Here is a 13,686-nt window from a genome sequence, read left to right as displayed (position 1 = left end):
AATATAAAAAATAAATGCAAGAAAATAAATTCCACAAACTTCAAGAAAGAAATGCTGGCCATAAAAACAAATTTCTAGAGTTAAAATGATCCTCCCCTACACAACTTATTACCTCAAGTTGTATTCTCCCCCTTTAAAAAAAAATAAAGCAAGAAGGGTGAAATATATGTCTGTATAGAATAAATATCTGTATTTAATTTAAAAAGAATAAAGTTCATATGAGAATGGGTAAAAGATTCTTGCAGAAGCCCTGCAATTTAACTTCACTCTTTACATTTTGGTTTGATATGTAAATACACACATAAAGAAGCCCAACCACAGCAAATGTTATCCTTTTTCCAGAGGAATGGAGGCAAGTGTTACAAATGTGGGTCCAGTGTCAGGGAGAACTTAATCACAATGTACGCTGGTTATTTCCAAATGGTGATCCCAAAAGGAAAAAAAATAAATGGAAGTACTTAATAAATTCTGTTTTCCATAAAATTCATACCAAAAAAAAAAAAGAAAGAAAGAAAGTGAGCTTGGAGGTCAGTGAGAGTTTGGTTGGATTTTCCTCCTCCTAAATTCTGTCATCTCCTTTTCTAAAGCGGCAATTTTCAGCTTCCCACAGACATGACATAAATATATTCTTTTTTTCCTGCAAAACATTCACCAGTAGGTAACACTTACTATGGACATGTACTGTCTCACAGATGATTAACTAATTGTATATTGTCACTTTAAGTTGCAGCTTAATATAGTATAGACATCTTTTGTAAAACAGAAATAAAAAGCACTACTGATCTATTGCTTTTCTTTCAAAGAATATAAGGGGCTCTTACGCCGTATCTCTATACCCCCCCGCCAAAAATGGATATAGATTATGAGGGGATGTAATACAGAAATTAAAATGAATCAATTATCTTAATTACATGTTGAGCCACACAGTTCAAATAACATCCCAATGAGCTCAGATAGAAGGACCAAATTCCTTTGTTTCACTAGAAAAATACGTTGTTCAAAGTAAGTTGACAATGGGCTAAGGATTGGAAAGTTTTTGATTAAAAAGGGATTTTTGTTGGAACATTTATAATGAGATTTGAGCTGCAGTAACAATATAAAATTGAAAGCAGAATTACATATAAAATGGTACTGTAAAATATCATTATTTTAGTACAATGGAAAATAAGGTGTTTGTGGTTTTACTCTATAAATTCTGTGTTGTCTGCTCATATGTATTCCTTCTTGGCCGTCCTCTAAATAGCCATTCTGATGTCCAAGTTCTTCTGCACCAGCATTCACTTGTGGTGGGGGGAACCCACACAATCAACCTCTCCTAGGCTCTGCTTTTTTCCTCCATTTTATTGGCTTTTCAAGACTAATTCTTGTCCACGCATCACACTGGTGTTCAGTTACATGGCAGACAATGAATTTTCCTAATCCATTTAGTGTGCTAACAGAGTCATGTTCACAATTTATAGAATTTCCTTTTAGACATCTACCTATTTCACAGTTGATTAAGATTCAAACTGAACACCTGTGTTTAAGAAGTCAAAAGCAATTTTATACTAACAAAGTGTTAAATATGGCATTTTCTGAAAGCCTGAACAATGACAACAAAAGCATTGGGCTCTGGACCTATGGAATAAAATAATGTTTGTAGCTACCTGTACCATCCTTTAACAGGACCCCTCAAAAAAAGTCACAGAACTGCAAACAACCAGGACACATTTTCATTCCTCCACCACAAGTCTTTCGTATTTCACCTTAAGAAAGCAAGATTATGAGGCTGACTTGCAAAGTTTACCTGGGTGTCTAAAATCTGCAGAACAGCTAAAAATCTCAAGTGAAACCTAGCTCCTTTAAACAATGTCTTCACTAGCTAGATACCAGGACATTTTCAGCATTCTGGGGCCCCCAAAGGCTGACCCTGGCTCATTTTTGTGTGACCCCAAAGTTTTCACATCATTAATAAAGAGAGAATCAAAACAAAGCCCACAGACATTAGGGGAGGGGAATGTGTGTAGTTTGGCACTGGCATCATACATACCCTCAAAATGAAAAGGGGAAAAAAAATAAAATGCACGTAGCAAGGTGGTGACCCCTATAATGACTGTGGTTCCCAAGATTTTTTTCCTACTGGTAATAAACTATTTTGCAGACCTCCCAATTGTGGCCACCATGATAGTTACAACTTTGCAGGTTTATGTCTTTTTCTTGAAGTTAAGAGTGTTATCAATAAAAATTTCAAATGATGCCTTTCCTGGTCAAACAAAAACATTTTAAAATGTGAAGCCAATGACAGGATTAGAATGAAAAATTCAAGTGACACCAGGATTTTGTTTTGTATATTTTTTCACCAACCTCCTTCATTTATTAATTTTAAAGACATTCCTTGCAACTCTTAAAAGTGATACAATGCACCCTGATTTGGCACTAGGGTGTTTTGACAGTCTTAAAAGTTGGTTCCGTCATTTGCTACTAACTTTTTGAAAAAAACAATTCACTTTTAAATGCTGTGATTATGAAGGGCATTAAACAAAAGTCTATCTCAAAAAGGACAATTCTAATATTATCCTTTGAAGGCTGGACTAAAGTGATTAGAAAGGACTGTACTGATTGCCAGTCAACAGCGGCAAGAGGTAAAAAGAAAAACTGCAATTATTTTTTTAAAGTAAAGGAGCATTCCTTGTAAATCCCATCTTATGTATTGTGGAAAATACAGTCATTTAAAAAACTCCTTTGGTCAACATGTGTGAGTTTAGTAGAAGGAGTAGTTCCTCAAGCATATGAACAGTTTGCAAAGCCCTTTGGGAGTGCATCTTGTCCCACAGCCCCTGGACACCATAAAGCATTCCCAACTCCTTGTCAGGGTGACCTTTATACCCAGGAGTCTTGGCCTCACCTTGAAGTGGGGGGGGAGGACCCATTTCAATGAGAAACAAACCCAGAAGCAAGGACTCATAAAATGTGTCTTGTCTCCATAAAATGACATTTTCATAGTCAAAAGCTTGGTTTTATGATTCATCATGAAAACTGACAGCTCCACTAGTTGTGTTATCACACTGAATCATCCATGACTCAGAGGAACAAAAAACGCTGCCATGGGCTTAAAAAGCACCTCCTCCTCCACCAGTACCTTGCACAATCTCCCTGAAGAAATTATCATCACCATTTCTCTTAAGAATGCATTTAATTTTTATACTACATATGTACAGTAAGTGTATCATAGACCATTTAAAGATCATGTGAGACTCTAACAAAAATAAAACACAGTAAGATACTGTTGTCCATTCCTTTTTTTTTTCCTACAAAGGGTGAATGCATGTATGAATATGTACATATATACACAATCCTAAACATTTTTAAAGAAATAAAAATTAAATAATATACAAAAAATTCTTCTTAATATACTGGAATTCTAGACTTCATAAAATGGTATCCTCCCAACAATATCCCACATTAATATGCCCACAGTACTACTGCTATAGCCACAATGTTACTGTAAGAATTTATGATCTCAGAGTTATTCATTCTTATCCCTATTCATAGACAGTACAAGGTTGTATCTAGTGAGCATTCTTGAATCCCTAGTGAACCTCCCTGTTCAATACAGAATTATAAAATCTGGCATAACCTTTACCATGAATATTAAATGAGATAATGTACATCACTTACTTAACACAAAGAAAACCCTTGGTCCACTGGGACGCTTGAAAAGTGCTAGATTTCTAGTTAAGAGTTTTAGAACTTGAGAACCCAAGTCTGTCACTCACTGTTCTGTGACCTTGAGCAAGATACATATTCTCTCTGAACCTCTATTTCCTAGTCTTAAGAAAGGGGGACAACAATACCAAATTCACAAGCTGTAAGTCAAGTTTAAAATAACATATTGCGTGGAAAACAGCCACAGTTTTTGAAAGTCAACAGAGCAGTCACGTCTTGTACTTAGGAGACATTCGAGCAATGCAATTAAATTACTAAATCCTCTAAGATTATGGATCCCACATTATCCAGCACCTTGTGCATGACAGATGCTTAATAAAATATTATCAAATAATATGCTGCTTTTTCAGACAAGTTTAGGGGAGGGTCTATCTAAAGTATAGCTGACTGAAGCATTTCTAAGTAGATGCAGTAACTCCTGAAATAATCTGTAAGTCTATAAATATAATTCCTTTTCTCAAGGAGAACCAGAGGATCAGTTTAAATCAAAACATAAAATCTTAACATTAACAGTGTAATCACCTTAGGAATACTGGAGTGGGTAGCTATTCCCTTCCCCAGGGGATCTTCCTGACCCAAGGATCAAAGTAACGTCTCCTGCACTGGCAGGCGAATTCCTTACCACTGAACCAGGAGGGAACCCTTAGCAATGTTAGCTTTAAATTACAAGAGATATAAATGGATATTTTCATATAGCTTGCATACTTCAGTTGTCAAAGGAGCTAAACATTTAATTCTAGCTTCTTTGTTTCCTTTTGTCTGCTTTTAAAGAAGCAAAGAGAGATGAAGTCCAATTAAGATTTTGTGGGGGATTATTACCAACCAGTGATAATGGATTCAGTGAGTATTCAAGGTATTCTGATCAGCTCTTTATCATATATCCATGCTGCTAAGTCACTTCAGTCGTGTCCGACTCTGTGCGACCCCATAGACGGCAGCCCACCAGGTTCCCCCATCCCCAGGATTCTCCGGGCAAGAACACTGGAGTGGGTTGCCATTTCCTTCTCCAATGCAGCAAAGTGAAAAGTGAAAGTGAAGTCGCTCAGTCGTGTCTGACTCTTAGCGACCCCGTGGACTGCAGACTACCAGGCTCCTCTGTCCATGGGATTTTCCAGGCAAGAATACTGGAGTGGGGTGCCATTGCCTTCATATATCCATATACCCACTATATGTTGACTCAATAAAGGCAGCAACCAAATGTGGCACATAGTAGTCATTCAAAATATATATGTTGAATGAAAAATTCATGAAATCCATAGGGCAGGGATCTTTAATGTGAAACTCTTGGAAATGCTTCAGAGTATATGTAAAGTACCTGAAAGTATATATGTTATGGCATGTGAATATAAGTATGGATGTGCTGAGGTTAATTTTCTGAGGAGTGAACCAAAAGACTGCACAACATTTTCTTATATTGATGACATTTAAAAACCAAAATCAAAAATGTTATGGATCATTGCCAAGGAGCCGCCACTAACCTAACCTGCATGTATTGCCTCTCACCTTCTCAACACTAAACCCATACATTTTTTAATTAACAGGTTGTCAAGTGTTTTCTTTTAGACCAGTAGAAGGTTTCCCTAACTACTTTGAACAGAAATGAGTATAAAAGCAACCATCATATTCCACTATCATATAACGTATCTTCCAGAAAACATACAGAAGAGATATCATGCTTGGCAGTTTGGGAATCATGCTGGGCTGGGGCAAAGTGTACTTGCAAGAAAACACACAGACACCTTTTAATTTGAAGCCAGAACAAAATAGATGGCATTTTCGTAGTATTTTAATTTCTCTGCATCATTCTAAGACATAAAAAAGTGACTCAATTGAAATATAAAAGTCTGAACTCAGTAAAAGCAGATACCAAAAATTCAAAGGAGACCCACAAAGGTAGAACACACAGAATGGATGGTAAGAGGAGAAGTGAGGTGGAGTGTTTTCCAAATATTCTGACATACAATAGTGATAAAAATCACAGCAATGATGATAGTCAACACAACTGATAGTTAAAACCCTTTAGAAGAATCTAAACATTTCTCACATGGACACAAAAAGCTGGCACAACGCTGCTGTTTTACAGTCAAGATGTGGAGGCTCAGAAATTTAAGTCTTGTTTACGTCACAGTGATTAAATGGGGAGATTAAGGCATGTGCACACATCTCCCACTTCTAAATGCTGCTTTTTCATATCACATTTTACTTCAGATGATACAATGATAGCTAGGCCTTTCTTCTTTGTAATTTCTGGATATGTTGGCAATTATTCATTGAAATTCATAAAAGTCAAGGCACTAAAGTCAATTTACTATTATCTCTATGCACATGAAATTAATGCATAAATAAGATACTTGGCGTTAGGGTTCTTTGAAGCTATTTTAAAAAGTAAAATACTATGTTAAGAGCTATGTGGTGTCTGTGTGTGTGTGTGTGTGTATGTGTGTAATTATTATTCCATTGATTTACTGCACACATGTCAAAGAGCATCTGGGCATCTGTACAAGTTAAAACAAATCTATCCAGGAGCCAAGCCACATAGCCACAAACCCAGACAACTTGCCTCCCCCCTTGTCCCACCCTTCAACCTACCACCTCCCAAATGCAAATTGCATGGTGGTAAGAGGCTTCCTTATGGAGATGAACTGTTGAGTCAGTAACATCTGTCACTTTCACCATATTCTAAAAGAGAAGCCAAAAACAGCTAATGGCAAAGGTTTTCCAGAGATGCCGGAAGGCCTCTTCCCATTCTAGAGAAAGTCATCTTCTATTTTGGCAAGAGCATTCAGTAAAGACTTAGGAATCTACCTGGAAGGAGCTATCACTTATAATCTCTTCCAAGGATGAAACCATACCTTTCATAAGAATGTAAACTCAGTTCTTTCCTTGTAGGGCACAAGGAAACATCTCACCTACTGAATACTCACCCACTAACCCACATTAGGTAGGGAGACTCTTATTTTCCTCTGTTTTGCCAAGAAGCAGGAAAATCACTTTAATGTATTTTACTGGGCTGCCAAAAATCCTTTGCCTATGATCCAACAATTAGAGCTAATTTCAACCTAAATTGCTTCCTCTAAGAGATGGATATCATTAGATAACTCTTTCCATTTCCATTTACGAAGATTTTAAAAGAAGAAAAAAGGCAAAAGAAAATTCCTTGTATGTTTCCAGCTGATAAAATCATTAATCTCACACTCCCAACTTCAAAGCAGAAAACCAGAAAATCATCTCACTTTCTCTACACATGGAGAATAATTTTTTCTACTTTAAAGTGCCGTCTCTTTATTGGGTCATTTTAATTATTGAATGTGGGATGAAAGCTATCTATATAATGTCGCCACTGTCTTTTTCATGAAATATATATAGGTCTAATTTGAACTACATTAATTGGAGAGATGCAAAATACAAGGGGACAGAATAAGAAAAGGAAGAGAGGCTGGGGAATAGAGCACTCATCAATACAAGGCTGTGAAAGGAAGATAGTAAGCTTTTCTAAGCTGACTTTTCTCATTCTTTCCTTCTGCAGGGGAACTATCAAGAAGCCTGGGCCATATCTCAACAGACTGCCTTGCATCTTAAGTTTCCTTCTACACAGCAACACAATTACAGTAACTTTATTAGTAGTGACAGTATTACTGTCAATGTAAGACAACTGTGATACAGCCTGTTGCTGTGTGAATGTCCACTTTAAAGAAAAGCTTGTGCTCATAGAAAGGAGGTTAGCAAATCTGACCCTGTTCAGAGTAAGACTGTTAGAGAAAAGACAAACCAGGCATGCAAATTCCCAATCAATCCTCTCACCAAGAAATCACACGCCATACATGGCAAACTTTTTCTGTAAAGGACCAGAGAGTAAATATTTTCAACACAAAAGCAACCAAAGACAGCACATAGATGAAAGAGTATGGTTGTGTTCTAATAAAACTTTACAAAATCAGGCAGAGAGCAGGATTTGTCCCAATAAGCCGACAGACAAGTACTACATGGAAATGTTCTATATATAGCTGTGTTGTCCCATACACTAGTCTCTAACTACATATGACTATTAAATACATGAACAGTGGCTAGTGTGACTGAGAAGCTACCGTCTAAATTTAACTGCACTTTAATTAATCTAGATTTGAATAGACCCATGTGCCTGGTGACTATAGTATTAGCACAGTTTTATAGCATTGCTACTGCTAAGTCACTTCAGTCGTGTCTGACTCTGTGCGACCACAGAGACGGCAGTCCACCAGACTTCCCCGTCCCTGAGATTCTCCAGGCAAGAACACTGGAGTGGGTTGCCGTTTCCTTCTCCAGTGCATGAAGGTGAAAAGTGAAAGTGAAGTCTCTCAGTCGTGTCCGACTCTAGCGACCTCATGGACTGCAGCCTACCAGGCTCCTCCGTCCATGGGATTTTCCAGGCAAAAGTACTGGAGTGTCATTACACTATATAGTAATAATATATACTAATACAGTATAGTATTAGCACAGTTCTAGGATCACTGCTATTCACTGCTGTTTCCTCAAATATTATACAAGTCAACCTTCAATTAAGGCATAGTTCACATTTATGCCTTAAAAATTTAAATATCCAAGCTGCTACATTCACAGTGGAACTATACACAACTAAAAATGATATTTCTTAAATGTAAAATATCTACATCATTGAGGCCAAAATGACAGTGTTGGCTTGAAGCTACCAATTAACTGCCTATTAACCAATGAAGTGCATAGACCGATCAGGTCCAGGCCAAGACCTGTCCAACCTGGAGCCTGTTTCCTTTCTCCTCTGCATTTTCCTGCACCTTGGCTGAGGGCACAGATCTACTCCATGGCCCCAGTAACTCCTACAGAAAATCCAAACTTCCCCAGAGACCCCAAACACATGCAAAGACACGGCTTCAAGAGCACAAGAAACAACATGTAACTCAAGTAGAGCCTTCTAAAGTAATCCATGTAAAACAGTGCCTCGACACAAAAATGAGGGAGATTCACTGTTTTCTTTGCTATTGACTCCATGTAATAATTTATTTTCTAGTAACTGTTTTATTTATATAATAACTAGTTTGTGTTCTGCATTTCTTAGCAGACCCAAGATATAATTCAAGGAGAAGAAGCAAGAAAGTAGGATAGCAACAAGTTATTTAGGTTTTTTTTTTTTTTCTTCTAAGTATGAATAAGAAATAAAAATCACATTTCATTTAAGAAACTGTATGAATAAGTTGAAACAATATCAACTTTCTTCAAATGGTAAAATAATCTTGAAATTTGAGGACACTCTTTAGGAAGTAAGAAACATAAGGGTACCAGGAGTGAAGCCTACACAGACACACAGTAACAGGAAGGTAGATGACATTCTCATGCTTTTATGATTTTTGATGAAATGAAACAATTTCAGGTTCAATCATTATCTGTGGTTCCAACATCCAAAAAAATAAAATCTCCAAAAAATGAAAAAAAGAAAAGAAAAGCAAACTCCTTTGGTGGCACAACCTAACACAAATCAATAGGAGGTTTCTTATATATACTTTAATTATTCTACTTAAGTGTAAAAAAATTTTTTTTCTCTGTACAAATATTCATATATTTGTTTATGGGCTATTGCTGCAACCCCACTGGGAGTGTTAGACAATCTGTGATTCATGCAACAGATCTTACCTTTCCAAAATCCCCAAGATACCTGATATCCAAGATGTATATGGCCCCAAGGATTTGGATAAGGGAGTCTTCTAATGAAAGCTGTTTGGGTAGGATATTTGCTGTCAATTCAATGTCTACTTTCCTGAAACAGTACCTTACCTCAGTCTGAAGAATGGCAGCTCTCTGTTCTTTGGCAGTAAGTGACTCTTTAAGCACTTCAATGTGTTGCTTGCAATCTGAATTCTGATTGCTGAGAGTTTCAAGCTTTGTTTGTAAGGCAAGAAGTTCTGACTCTTTCTTTGAAAGCTCCTGCTTCAGCTGATCAATCTGTAAAACAATGAAATTACAAAAAATTATATGCTACAGCTCCTACTCTTTACATTTGAGGACTACTGAATTCTCTTAAATTTTCAAGAGCTAGTCATCATTACTCCAACATGGCAGACCATGAGCTTAAAAATACAGCCTTGGGAGTCACTTAGTCTTAGGAGTCCAGGGAGGGTCTTCAAAGGCGACTGACAATAGAAAACAGGAAAGGTAAGGTCCACAAGATGCTTTCTATCTTCCACACCACTGAGAACCAAGGTTCACAATGGAATGAAGGCTTCCTGGCCAAACCCACAACTCATCCAAGAAAAAATAAGGTCTATTGACCATGGTCCTCAGAAGGGTCAACAGGGAGCTAAGAAAGGTAATTACCCAAGACAGAATCTAGACCTTCTCTGATACTCCACAATGGAAATGATCATTCAAGAGCATCATTCAACAGAAGAGAATCCTCACCCCCCAAAAACAAGCATTGAGGGATCTTTTTTCTTATATTCTATATTAAAAAGATACAAAAGAACATCAGAAATACATAAAATAGAAAAATAATACAAGAAACATCTGTTATTCAATTCACTAAAAGGATCACTAGAATTACCCAATTCCCAACCCATTTCTATTTCCTTTCCCTCTCTGGAAACAATCACCACCCTAAATTTTGTGTTCATCCTTTTCTTATTTGTATTTCAATCTTACCTTATTTTTCTGCACCTGTAAATTCTACACTATTTAATTTTGCATGATTTTTAACTTTATTTGCACTGTGTTTTCTTTTTTAGCTTTTTTCTTTTTTCTACTCAATCTAATATCTTCAAGATTAAATCAAGTTCCTATTTGTGCAATGTGTTCATTTTCATTTTCATTAAAGTACAAGCTTGCTCCTTGGAAGAAAAGCTATGACCAACATAGACAGCATACTAAAAAGCAGAGACATTACTTTACCAACAAAGGTCCATCTAGTCAAAGCTATGGTTTTTCCAGTAGTCATGTATGGATGTGAGAGTTGGACTATAAAGCTGAGTGCCAAAGAATTGATGCTTTTGAACTGTGGTGTTGGAGAATACTCTTGAGAGTCCCTTGGACTGCAAGGAGATCCAACCAGTCCATCCTAAAGGAGATCAGTCCTGAATATTCATTGGAAAGACTGATGCTGAAGCTGAAACTCCAATACTTTGGCCATCATCATTTGAAAAGACTCTGATGCTGGGAAAGATTGAAGGCGGGAGGAGAAGGGGACGACAGAGGATGAGATGGTTGGAGGGCATCACTGACGTGATGGACGTGAGTTTGAGTAAGCTCTGGGAGTTAGTGATGGACAGGGAAGCCTGGCATGCTGCAGTCCATGGGGTCACAAAGAGTCAGACACGACTGAGCAACTGAACTGAACTGAACAGTATTCCATTGTAAGACTTCAGAAAAATGTATTTGTCTACTGTGCTGTTAACAGACATTTGGGCTTATTTCCAGGTTTTTTTTTTTTTTTTTGCTATTATGAAAAATGCTATTCTGAACATTCTAATACATACTACCTGGTACACACTGTAAAAAATAATCTAGGAGTTAAAAAGCTGGAACACAGAGTATGCACATCTTCATATTCACTAGATAACATTAAAGTGTTTTCTAAAGGACTTTATTAATTTCTATGGTCACAAGCAATGTGTAAACGTGCCAATCACTCCATGTCTTTGCCAATATCATATGTCATTGGAGTTTTACATTTTGGCCAGTCTGTTAGGAGTTATGGTAGAAGTCCTCTAAAAATGACTGCCACCAATTTCTTCCTACTTATACACATATGCCATTCTTCAAAACTAAAGGAGGAGTCTATTTACCCTCCTCTTGAGCATGGACTGGACTGTGACTTGCTTCAGCTAGCAAAATGCAGAACAAGTGTCGGTATGCGTGTTCCAGCCTCTAGGAGAACTAGCAGCTTTAGCTTCCTCTCACTGGAAGCTAACCACAAGGACAGAAGTCCAACCACCCTGTGACCACTTGGCTGTGAAGAAGTCTATGCCAGTCACGCAGAAAGACAGGAACTTTTCTGATACTCTTGGTGGAATTTGTGGCTTCTGTCTTGGCCCTGGTCTTAAAGGGAAGAATTTCAATATTTTGTCATTAAGCTCAATGCTTGCTTTAGCTTTTTACAGGCATTCAAGTTTTAGAAAGTTCCCTTTTACTACAACTCTGCCAAGAGTTGTTTTTTTAATCATTAAAGAATGCTTAATATTATCCAGCATTTTTCTGCACCTCATGATTTATCACATTTTCACCTTTAATATATTATAATAAATTATATTAATGTATTTTTAAAATATTACTCTCTCCATGCATTACTGTGAAAAACTCCACTTCATCATGATGCATTATTATTTTTATATGTTACTGGATTCATCCTGCTAATATTTTGTCAGCATTTCTACATTTATGGGCAAGACTGATTTGTAATTTTCCTATCTTGTGCTATCTTTATCAAGTTTTAGCATCAATTTAGCCTTCCAAATAAAGTAGGGAGTATTCATTCTTTTAGTGTGTTCTGAAATGATTTGTGTAAAACTGCAAATTTTTTTTCACTGAAGTTCATTAAAAATCACCCAAAAAATCATCCAGAGCTGGTATTTTCTTTTTCCAAAGACCATTCCTTACTTCATCCATCTTTAATGATTATAGGAATATCCATGTTTATAATTATGTGAATCAATTTTGCTAAGTTATTTTCATTAAAAGACTTTCATTTCATCTAAATTTTCACCCTGTTGGCATGAAGTTTTCATAAAACTCATTTATATTTGATATTATGGTACCTATGACTATTTTTTTTTCATTCCTAATATTTTTATTTTTAATTATTTTTTTTCTTTTTTCTTTTTTAACTTTACAATATTGTATTGGTTTTGCCATATATCAACATGATGAATCTCAGCAGAAGCATGTCCCATTAAATAACCTCTTCAAAGAGCCAATTTTGGTTCTGTTGATCATCCAACATTTTAATTTTCTATTTGATTAGTTTTGGCTCTAATTTTAAAATTATTTTCTTCTTCATACTTTCCTTGGGTTTATTCTATTTTCTTTTCCTAAGCTTAAGTTGGAATATTATCTCACTAATTTTCATACTTTTTTCTTTCCATGTATGAGACTTAAGAGCATATATTTTCCTGTCAGTATCACTTTAGCTCACTCTCTGTAGTTTGATATACCTTGACATTATTGTACAGCCTTAAATATTTTCCAATCTCCATTATTATTCCTTGAACCATGAATAACTTAAAAATGTGTTTCTTAATCTCCAAATACATAAATGTTTCCTAGTTATCTCTTTTTTTTTTATGTCTTACTTGCTTTGTGAGTAGAGAACATGGTCTGTTCTACAGTATTCATTTGAAATTTGGTGCATCTTGCTTTATGCACAGTATGTAGTCAGTGATCATAAATGCATTCTGTATGAAAGTGAAAAGTGAAGTCACTCAGTTGTATCTGATTCTTTGCAACCCCATGGACTGTAGCCTACCAGGCTCCTCCGTCCATGGAATTTTCCAGGCAAGGGTACTGGAGTGGGCTGCCATTTCCTTCTCCAGAGGATGTTCCCAACCCAGGGATTGAACCCTGGTCTCCGCATTGCAGGCAGACGCTTTACTGTCTGAGCCACCAGGGAAGCATTCTGTATACTATGTGCTTAAAAAGATTATGTATCCAACAATTGTTGGGTGCAATATTCCATATATGTGCATGACATTTGATTACACTTTATTTTTAGAACATTTCCATGATCTTAATATGAAACTTTAAGTAGAAAAATCACTCTTCATTCCTCATCCTCTACACCTAGCCCTAGGCAACCAATAATCTACATTATGGACTGGCCTTTTCTGGGAATCTCATATAAATGCACTCTTCAATATACGTACTTTGTCACTGGCTTCCATAACATACACAACATTTCAAGTTTCATCCATTTTGTAGCATATATAAGTACTTCATTGCTCTTTATAGCTGAGTAATATTTCACTGTATGAATATACATGATTG

General features: G+C 36.4%; 1 protein-coding gene across 8 annotated transcripts in view; it reads right to left on the bottom strand.

Annotated features, from left to right (window-relative positions):
- Positions 1-13,686, bottom strand: part of ERC2 (ELKS/RAB6-interacting/CAST family member 2) — a 980,761-nt gene that overhangs the window by 644,773 nt on the left and 322,302 nt on the right. For all 8 annotated transcript variants that reach the window (XM_024982903.2, XM_024982905.2, XM_059879783.1 and 5 more), the window contains 1 exon segment: positions 9,490-9,657. In XM_024982903.2, coding sequence (XP_024838671.1) covers positions 9,490-9,657 — 168 coding nt within the window.

Source organism: Bos taurus, chromosome 22 (genome assembly GCF_002263795.3).
Source record: "Bos taurus isolate L1 Dominette 01449 registration number 42190680 breed Hereford chromosome 22, ARS-UCD2.0, whole genome shotgun sequence".
Lineage (NCBI taxonomy): Eukaryota > Metazoa > Chordata > Mammalia > Artiodactyla > Bovidae > Bos > Bos taurus.
Note: the sequence above shows the minus strand (reverse complement) of the source record. Positions and strands in the feature narration are given on the sequence as shown.